General features: G+C 33.1%; 1 protein-coding gene and 1 pseudogene across 1 annotated transcript; one reads left to right on the forward strand and one right to left on the reverse strand.

The window, feature by feature from the left end:
* Nucleotides 1–792: 792 nt before the first annotated feature.
* LOC119193211 lies at nt 793–4,934 on the forward strand (annotated as a pseudogene).
* Nucleotides 4,125–11,103, reverse strand: LOC119193212 (transmembrane protein 214-B-like). The gene is made up of 5 exons (XM_037446849.1): nt 11,098–11,103; nt 9,911–10,081; nt 7,524–7,647; nt 5,393–5,789; nt 4,125–5,227 (listed from the first exon to the last, which is right to left on the reverse strand). Exons 1-5 carry the CDS (start codon nt 11,101–11,103, stop codon nt 5,113–5,115), a joined length of 813 nt encoding a protein of 270 aa, XP_037302746.1. The 3' UTR covers nt 4,125–5,112.
* Between the last annotated feature and the right edge of the window lie 315 nt (nt 11,104–11,418).

Consider the following 11,418-nt stretch of genomic DNA (forward strand, 5'->3'; position numbering starts at 1 on the left):
CTACATCCCACCACCACCTGTGAAGTTCACCGTGGATCGCCCTTTCCTATTTATGATCTTACACGAAGATATAATATTATTTGTTGGTACTTTGAGTAAATAATGTACAAAAATCTTTAAAATAAAATAAATTATACCACTTTTTTATGAAAGCCTTTTTTATTTTATAAATATTTAAAAACAAATTAATAACGCTCCGTTGGTGAGGTTCAAGACAATAACCCCTGTTGGATCGAGATCCAAAGTGACGAGTTTCTTCACAATGTGTGCCGTGTTCAGCAATACTTTCTTCTGCATATCGCATCACTTGACCCAACGCCCAATTGAGAACTTCTGGAGATGCTAGTCGAGCTTATTTGGTATAAACCCATGGACAAAAACGACAATCGGGACTATAACTCTTGAGTCCATATCTCACGTGTCAGTAACCTCGTGTACCAAGTCTAGGACATTTTGTAATTTTCGGCTATAACAGAATTATTGTCATGTAGAATGATGACGGCAATAAGGTTTGCCAGGCGCAACATTCGATCTGCTATCACAATATCAGGCGTATAGCAACAATAGCCGTGTCTGTGATAATAGAACTTCAGTACATCAGAATTGTTTCATTATAATATGTATTAGAAAAACAAAAATCTTATTATTGAAATATAAACAACACTATCAAGGAATATAATATAATTCACGATACTATGTTTGTTTTGTCGTATCGGTGCAAAACGAAAGTCATCACTGGACAAAATTCGTTCGAGGAATTGTTTTTTTAACTTTTTTCCAGGCAACACTGGATATGTCACCTATTAAGTCAATGTATAACCTAAAATTAACATACAAATCAGCTGAGTTATAAACTTATAAAATAAACTATTATCTATAATCTTAGCCACTTCCCAATTATATGACTGGAGGACTATTAAGAAGAATGAGTTCTTTAAGAAAATATATTGGTGAGATACGCGAACTGCCTACTTTATATTGCCATAAGCGTAAAATATCCGGTAGTTTAGACCAGTTAGAGTTCAGTCCTCATTCGTACTACGGTGTAGTTGAAGGCAATTTTAGGCTTTTAAATGTCGAGGATGAGCATATTGCCATACCAGACACGAATTCCAGACTCTGGGCTTGTCCGTTGTATTTCAAGACAGCTATGTGAGGATGAATTCTTACCTCAAGCCAATAATGCATTGATTCCCCAGATTCTGATGTTTATATGCAGAAATGATTACCTATCGACAAGTGATCTTCATTTTTGGCTATTCTTCTATAACAAAATTCAGCATCGTATTTCCCTATACAAAATGTAGATATTTAAATTATTGAACAAATATAAAAATTATATCTCTCACTCCTCTTGCAAAATTGCAAAATATTTTAAATGGTTGCAAAGGTAAAAACTCATACATCCCAGATAAATGACAATGTGTCTTTACATCATCAGATATTGGTGCAAACCTCACAGATGATATGTACCAGGGTGTTTACCATGGATCCAAGAAACATGAGCCGGTTGGATGTGGTTTTAAATCGGGCCTGGAGTGGAGCTTGGACAAGATGATCATAACAGGAGGCAGTTTAGAAGACAGCAAAAGGCTATTGATATGTCACGATCAGATGGTAAATGAATATTAAACATAATAACTCACCTGTATAGAGGGTGAAATTTAGTTCACTGTTTTTAAAATGTACTGTCAATGACATACAAATGTGTATATAATGCAAAAAGATATGAACTGACATGAATTGTTGAATAATAAAAAATATATAAAAGCTTGGTTTGTTGATGTCAAAATATTTTATCTGGTTTTGCTTTCTAAATGCTACAGTTCTATATAATTTACTGACTGTATGTTTTAGGAAACAGTGAAACAAATTCCACCATGTGTAATGCAATCACTTTATGAAAATTTTATTGTTATTCTACTTAAAACCTTAAATATAAAGAAATAAAGTTTGCATTTCAGCAGTAAACATACAAACCAATGGTCCAATTTAATGCTTTAAGAATCAACTTAATCCATAAGGACAGTATATGTAATATCATGGATGAATCTTCTACTTTTTTCATTGAATCACCTACCTTTGTGCACCTTACTTATATTACCATCAATAGTGTGGAAAGAAAAATATTTTTTGTTATAAATGAATATAAAATTTGAACTGATATGCAATTTATATCTATCCCTACTATAAAATCATTTTTCTAGCAAGATTGTTTTCAACTGTGGATGCCATCCCACAAGATGTAAAGATTTTGTGGAAAATCCAGAAAACTACTTGAATGGCCTCAGGAGTCTAATAAGTGAAAACAAGGATAAAGTTGTTGCTATCGGAGAGTGTGGACTGGATTATGAGAGGCTCCACTTCTGTGAAAAAGATGTGCAGTTGAAGTAAGCTTAGCTTAGAATTGCTTTCAAGTCATGAATTCGGTAGCATTAAAGCATTTATGACCTAATTTATAATATTATGAAGTGTTTCTTATTTTTGTTTTTTACTTATCACACTTTTTTTGTTTTAAATTTGATTTTGTGGAGAAATTTTTACTTGAAATGCAAATAAAACATTTTGTATAATTTTTATTAGCTACTGAAATGTATACAGACATTTTTACTTAATTATTTTTTCAGGTTCTTTGAATACCAGTTGCAGCTAAGTAGGGAGTTCAACCTGCCATTGTTTCTTAATTGTCGGGCAGCTGCTTATGATCTAGTGGATATCTTGAGCAGGAACCAAGACAAAGTGGTTGGTGGTGTGGTGCATTCTTTTGATGGGTCTGAGGAGGCACTACAAAAATTCTGGCGCTTGGATTGTATATAGGTATTAATGGATGGTCAGTTCAATAGATTATATAGATAATCATGTCACATTATAATAATAATATCAGCCCTGTATTATATACTGTCCCACTGTTGGGCATGGGCCTCCTGTACTACAGAGGGATTAGGCCTGAGTCCACCATGCTGGCCCAATGCGGATTGGTAGACTTCACACACAGATAATTCACAAAGAATACACACATAATTTTTAGAAAAGTCAGAGGTGTGTGCCCTTGGGATTTGTACCTGCAGACATTCGTTTCAACAGTCCGTTCCACAACCAACTAGGCTATCGCCGCTTATTGTTTACACCGCTCACATTAAATATTATATAAATAGCTAATACTTTTCTTCTAGTTCATTAAGAACGAAAGAGAACTTGGATGTGGCATCGAAAATACCCACAGACAGACTGATGATTGAGACTGACTGCCCGTGGTGAGGTGAAGCCCACTCATCCAGGATATGGGCATGTTGTCACAAAGTTTGCGACGGCCAAGAAGGAGAAGTACAGCCCAGGTTCTGATAGCCAAGTAAAGGGGAGAAACGAGCCTGTCAATATTGTGTAAGTTACCATTAGGAATACCTTTAATTTGATATTGTGATGCCTATTATAAATTTCAATGCCTTGGTAATTGTAAAGGCACAATACTAACACTAATGTGGATAGTGGTGCCAATATTAAACCTATTTTTACATGATATAGAATGCATTCAGCTTCGTTTTTATAACCAGTCCAGTTGAACATTTGTCTTCTTTGAGGATCCAAAGTAAATTTTGTAAAGAACCACCTCAAGGCTTTCTATAGTCTAGAGGTGATTTGTGTTATAATATTATGTATTGTTCTATTTGGTTTCAAATTAATTTCTGTTACAGACAAGTTCTGGAGATATTGGCGGCAATACGGAAAGAAAACCCAGATGAATTAGCTGCAGCGATATATGACAATACAAATAGAGTATTTTTCCCAAAATAAACTATCATATTATGTGTAAATAAAGTTATATTTATAATGTTGTGTTTTGTCTATATTGACTTACTTATTTTAGGAAGAGAAAAAAGCAGCCTTTAAGGCCTAAGCTTTTAGTGTTAGGTAGATTTAAAATTTTGACCAACAATATAACCAAATGAGCCTATTTTAAATTGGCTAACATTTTTATTTACCTATTAAATATGGTTAAAATATTAGTCCTATATACTACAATTCTATGATTAGACTTGGACCTGCCAGTTAAGGGCTCCAGACACAAACGGTTCTGTATAAACTAACATTTTCTATAAAAGTGTTGCATAAATAAATGCACAAAATGAAATCACTAACAATATTTTATTGTGAATTCTTATATTTATTTCGTACAACACAACATTGACATTATCCAGAGGAATGATGGTTTTAAAATACAAGCACTGGAGTGACTAATACTCAAGTCTTAATACCATTTAAACTAAATCAAGGAAGACAGTCTCAAAATTGTAAATAGCGACATCTGCACAATACAGTCAATTACTGATTAGAACTTTAATTATACAAATAAAAACAATGTTTGAAAGAATTACCAAAATTTTATAGAACATAAAACATAATTTAATCATTCCTCTTTCAAATTGTATATTTAATTAAAACACACAATCTCTCAACACAAATAAATATACTAAAAAAATCTTACCGACTACAAGGTCTAACTTTTTAGATTAATGATTTGTATTTGGATGATGATTAAGGTAACTAACAATAAGTCGATTGCGATTTAATGTAATCAGTCGTTGATTCCGTAAATGCATCATCAGGAATGTTGACGAATACTGAATTTAGAAATACCACTACATGTCATGGATATTTAAATGTTAATGATATGAAAAATTATTGCATTAACGATGTCGACTAACATCAAATGGACTGCATTTTGGTTGTACTCAATTAAAATTTTGTTATAAAAACTGGCGGGTTTTGAAAATGAACTCAGGGAGGTGCGGACAGAGGACTATGGTCACGGGCATGCGATAGTCCAGCTACCTGAATAAATTAGGAACTTATAAAATTTCATTGTGCACCTCAATATTGTATGCCATGTTTTAAACTAAAATGTTACCAATAAACAAATAACATTACTAGCAGTAAATGTAATAAAACGTAATAATAAACAGTAGATTTTAAAAAGTTTTTTAAAAATGTTGTAATTAAATTCATTGGAAAATATAATAAATTAAGTAAAAAAATTACACATCGCACATTCCTCTATCCGCGTTTGAGTTGTACTATCACTAACATACAGAACAGCTCTGTGTTCAGGGTATCTCAGTAGATGTTCACTTGTTCCCTGAACCAGTGGAAATACGAAGTCATGTGGAACCTGGTCACGTTGAGAGCTGACTGGGTCTTGTTCTGAAGTATCTCCGGCGCCCATTCGCCACTGAAATAAAATTTTAAAGATAACTTATTGTACATAATATTTTTCAAAATTACCACATAATGTGAACAAATTTATATTGGTTAAGATATATAAAAATACATTTTAAAAGCTGGGATAAGAGTTTTAGCTACATATTTTAAATTACACATTATAAATTTAACTTACATGAACACTTTAGTCTTCAAGTAATCAGCAGACAGTTGGTAATAATCGGTAGCATATTTCACCACAGCACTAACAAACGCTTGGTACTGCTTACGGATCGTCTCGATCAATCCTGGTGCGTACTGCTCTATGAAGGCTTCCAGCATGGGTGACTTTTCAGACACGTAATCCCAGACATTTCCATACAAAACTCCAGCCTTTTTCACAGCAATGAAGTAAGCATCTTTAGATAGTTGTGCGTAAGGCTTGCACGCCTCCACGGTCTGAGCGTAGTAGACTGGCGCGTTGGTCTCCACCCACAAGTATCCGCGTGCTGACGTCGACAATGTCTTCTGCCACGCCCGCTGGCTCTGTTCGAGTATGCCGAGGTCCTTGAATAGTTTTCCCGTTGCGCTCTCTGTAATAATAAAATAGTTTCAAAATATTAAACAAGTTCCTGTAGTGTGATGTTTGTAAGAAAATTAAGGAAGTTTGCTATTTGTGGTTTATATGTATTTGAAGCTGGAATAAACCATCCTAAATGGTATTGAAGGAAAACAAATTTATGTGATTATTATTTACAACTTGTTACATACTACTAATATTTTATAACTTGTATTGCAATGAAATAAAAAGTAACTATCATTTTCCAGGTATAATAGTAAAGAAACACCTTTAAATGTGTTAATAATATGCGCTCAATAACAGCGTTGCGTGATCAAATCTACAAATATATACACACAAACATATCCATGTGTAGTGGTCTAGTTGTTAGTACATTACAACGCAATTGAAGGTGAAGGTCTAGGGGCGACCTTCGGACGCGTGCAGTAATCGGACACTTAACTGGATATAGATAATCTTGTAGGAGTGTTACCAGAGTACAGGAAATATTGCAGTTTTAAGATTTATTGTCTAACTGAATAGCTTGTATGCAGTTCATCAATTTTATTATGTGGCTCAGGGTTCATATTGTTGACTATTCCTCGCCAATCGACGCAATTATACCAACTTGTTTGAAACGGGATAAACACAGGTTGATCCAGAATGTAACACCTTTACGTGGGCCACTATGGCGGGTTTTACACCTTATATGATGGTTGCTAACAGGGCGGATACAAATTTCCTACCACCAGTGAAAAAAATTACTCTATACTTTTCTACAAAAATTGATGGCCAGCTTTTATTAGAGATAATCTGCGTAGTTCAGACCTCGACATACAATTATTGTGTAGGCTCACAGTAGGACAACTAAGGAAAGAAAAGGCGATATATACTTGATCCATATTATAATATTATGTTTTTGTATATTTTGACTTGTATGATGAGTCTGATGTCCTGCAAAGGCAAACAAAAATAAATAAAATGATAAAGTAATACAGTATGGAAAAGTTTATGAAGGGGCTAGTGTAGGTAATCGGAGATGATCTGAAATTTTTGGTCCCACACTGTTTTTTAAATAGGAAGCCACATGATCCCTGAATGTTGTAAGCTACTTTTATACTGCAAATTGGCTTTCACACAAATGGCAGAGTAGGCAAAACATATATGAAACAAAACTAATATAACTCATGGAATAAAACATTCATATGTTTGTAATCATACATAAATTGCACTGTAGTTTACTATTGAAACATAGCCATGTTGAACAATTCCTTATCAAACCATGACATCAACCAGTTGATATTTAAGATCAAAGTCTTGTATTTAATTTCATATTCATGTTTAGTTTTTGTACAAAGATAAAGCTTGAAATAAAATTGTTTTTATGTTCCTCTGCTCCATGCCTGTCTAGTTTATTTTTATTGTACATGTTGTAGAATATTACCATCTTGCTAATGCTATTCACAATTATAAATAAAGTCTAAGGGACACTAGTAGAAAAATATTCTCCTTATTTATGCTTAGCGCCTTGCATGTTTTGGTCGAAGCAATAATGACTTGTGCACTTAATGTGCAACTTGATAATGCATGGAGGATTTATATTATAAGGTAGTTTAATATGAATTAGCTTCAATTAAAATAGTTTATCTATTTCTAGATAACTTAATACAGTTGTAATGTTGAAATATACACCTTTTCTCAACCTCATAAAGTTATTTGGATGTTACAAAAACCTGTATACTTTATAATAAATATGTGAATAACTTACTAGGGAAATTGCCACCAACCCTGGAGACATCGTAGGCCACGAGGCCAGCGATGGCCACAATGAGGAAGAAGCTCGCCCAAAGCCAAGGGAACCTTCTAGTGCTTGTCATTCTGTCTAGAATATCCTGTGGGCGAAAATATTAAATTTAATTAATAAAATTATTTTAAATCCAATCACACTGAATTATTAAGATAATAATATTATAAACATAATTCGAATGACCATGAGTTCAAACAAGTACAGACCTCTAATAATATACTACATAATATACTCCTAATAATACAATGTAATGAGAATGTTTTGGTATTTAGATGTTTCCACATTTGTTAGCGCCCATGGATAATGTGCTGCAGAGATTTGGATGCAATTGAGCACACAGATAGAAATAAATACCATAAATATTTTCCTGATTTAAAATATTTTATTATTATAGAAAAGTGCACAGTGGGATTTTTAAAGGAACTCTAAGGCAGATGTCATTGAATGTTAGTATTAGGCTAAACAGTACATATTCCATTTTAATTTGTAGTAGCAGTTGTTCTATTCTAATGTAGTTTCTGATTTCATTCATTACTTAGTGTACAAACCAGTAGCAAAAGTAAAATTTATCCAGAAGGAACCTGACACAACATATATGTTACTAATATGTAAATGCAGACTGCAAATCATTGTAATGAAAATTATATAAGATTCAAAAGGGAAGCCAGTGGGAATTGTGTTATATGGACACTTTTCCACTGGTAGAAATATTTATACTGACAAACTGAAACAGAAGTTGAACTACAGTGCAGTATTGAAGGGTGAAAATGTCCATATCACCAACATGAAATAATTAAACATTCTACACAATGTGATCACATAGTATATTGTATTACTATTTCCAAGCACTTTATCTTAATGAGTTTTGACATAACAGTTTGGAAATCATTTACAGTTTCCATTAAATGTGTTTGTCAGAATATGGAATTTTGTTATCTGTAATTGGAATACATTGTATACATGACAGTATGGTGTGCGTTAGCTATTTCCAATCTTAAAAGTAAACCAATGTATTTGTTGAAACTATGAGTTATGACATTAATAAATGTTACGGAAAATTCCATGTTATATGAAATGTCCTTGTTGAACATATTTTAAACCATTTATTTGTATGTTCTAGCTTTTCATATGGCAATTTTTTATTATCTCTCTAATCTAGACTAAAAAAGTAATAATGGAAATATGTTGGTATTGTGAGACACATTGTTAATTTAACAAAATTCGAAATACTTTTCTCTTAGCAACAATTTAACATTCTTGACAAAGTTCCAATTAAATTCAACAATAATATTTTATTTTGTAATGATAGTAGGTAACTATTTATTTTAGTACACAGATAACATCTGGCTGAGAACAGAATGACCTTTATCATATCACATAGTTAACCTCTTAAAAAATGAAATTTTCATGATCTATAATTTACTAAATAAAACCTTTCGAATTTGGAATGTGGCACGAGACAAATGTCTCATTAGAAATTTAATAGTTGATTGTAATATCCGTTCACAGGAACAATAAACTGCGATAAATCACAACAAACGATTTAACATCACTCACAGCACAAATTCATCCAAAAATACGATCACAGCAGGGGATTGCTAGACAGGAAAGCGAATGTGCCACACCGAAAACGCACGCACCACCCGTGAACTAACGGACGTAACACATCTATTTACTGTTAGCACGGATGTGCGAAGAGTTGCCGCGGTTGAAAAAACAAGTTTCCCATCACCCATTGAACAATCGAGTGCGCATTTGTACAATCTACAATTTAATTTCGCTTGCGGGATCACATCGCGGAAAATACGACCATTTTCTCGCAACCGCTTACGTCGTACACAAATTATTTTAACAAAATTATGTTACAATTAATATATATTTTTTTCTGTTTACCTTATTTCTGTTTTTTGTTAAATACCACGCACTTATAGTTTTATTCAATAATTTTAAAATACGACGCCCACTAACCACAATTTTCTCTTTGACAATGAAATCTAGTGTGACCAGGAATAGAGTAAAAGGACTACCGACATTTACAATTTCTCCTAAAATGTGAAATATCGAATAATAGCAAAATAACCTAATTTACCTATTTACTTCGAATTTTTAACGTAGTGATCTCACGGACGTTCGCACATACTATGAAAACAATATTAAGATAGGTACGTAGATATCAATTTGTATTCTGGTCTATCAACTCTGGGATCCGGTTTTAACAGGTTTGATAAAATTTTGGACATTATAAAAAACTCATACTTCTTGTTCCTTCAATCGAGTCGCTGAAATAACTACTTATAAGTTTAACGTATTTTCTAAAATCATTATATATTTTAACATTATTCACTCACCTGGCAGATCTTATTGGTTTTGACAAGAGTTTCATCCTTCTTCTTGCCTTTCAGAGCTTTCCCGCTGACTTCTTTGTATTGGAGTACTGTGGCCTTTAATGACTTCAGTTTCAATCTGGGGCTGATCTCGCTCCAATTTGTGTCTGCATAGTATATTTTTAAATGAATATTCTATACTACACGATTTTGAGTAGAAGAACATAAAGATTTGAATGAAGCATTCACAATAAGTATGCTTATTCGTTTAAAAATAGCGTTGTTTTTCTATAAACTTGAATATGCAAGGTTCATTTGTAGGTAGTAACGCTACGAAGCCGGTGAAAGTGCAAAGGCTATTTTGAGGTGAAAAGTAAACGCAATTTACATTTAAGTACAAGTTTAGCTGTTTTTTATGACCGAAGTCGTAAAGTTCATGAACGTATAATTTTTTTGACACTTGGTAAACTTGTATTATATTTCGTGCGTTTCTCGCTTCCACTAGATGGTAAATTATGTTTAAAATTAGTTTTATATGTGGCAGTAAACATATTACTAAGATTTTTTGATTTTTGATTATTGGTATTTGAGGATGAATGGAAATATTTAAATGCCAAATAATTTATTAATGTCAGACGAACCACAATTAGTATTTTATTTGTACTCTCTGGATATTTATAATAATAATAATAATATCAGCCCTGTATTATATACTTGCCCACTGGTGAGCACAGCCCTCCTCTACTACTGAGACGGATTAGGCCTTAGTCCACCACGCTGGCCTAGTGCGGATTGGTAGACTTCACACACCTTCGAAATTCCTATAGAGAACTTCTCAGATGTGCAGGTTTCCTCACGATGTTTTCCTTCACCGTTAAAGCGAACGATAAATTCACAAAGAATGCATACATTATTATTTTTTTTTTTTAGAAAAGTCAGAGGTGTGTGCCCTTGGGATTTGAACCTGCGGACATTCGTCTCGGCAGTCCGTTCCACACCAACTAGGCTATCGCCGCTATTTATAAAATTCCGGGAAACTAAGACAGTTGCCGGCCCTAATCATAATTCAGTCATAAACAATTTATAATTCTTTATATGTAAAGTAGATTATGAATCAGATATTTCCTTTTATATTTGATCCAACGATATATTTATGCTGTCATTGCATATTTTTTAGAGATGCTATAAACGAGACATCGTTGTGAATGTACCTCCATGTTTATCGTAGATTATTTCAAATTTTGCTGTGACTAACACTTCGTTAAAAAGATTGTCATCAGCTCTTTCTATTCCAGTTTTTTATTTATGCTAGAAATAGTCGCGAACGATGCGATAACTATTATTTTCATAGCCTGTATTGTGACAATATTTTATAAACAACCAAATCACAGGAAATAAAAGCTCGTCTGATTGATAAAAAGCCAGGTTGCTTTTAAACAGCATAAAACCTATAAGTTTATATATGGAAATGTACTACAGAAACCCAGCTGTTTAATTACATTCTGGTTAAAACAATATGATTAATGATGCGA

Source organism: Manduca sexta, unplaced genomic scaffold (genome assembly GCF_014839805.1).
Source record: "Manduca sexta isolate Smith_Timp_Sample1 unplaced genomic scaffold, JHU_Msex_v1.0 HiC_scaffold_3749, whole genome shotgun sequence".
In the NCBI taxonomy this organism is placed as follows: Eukaryota; Metazoa; Arthropoda; class Insecta; order Lepidoptera; family Sphingidae; genus Manduca; species Manduca sexta.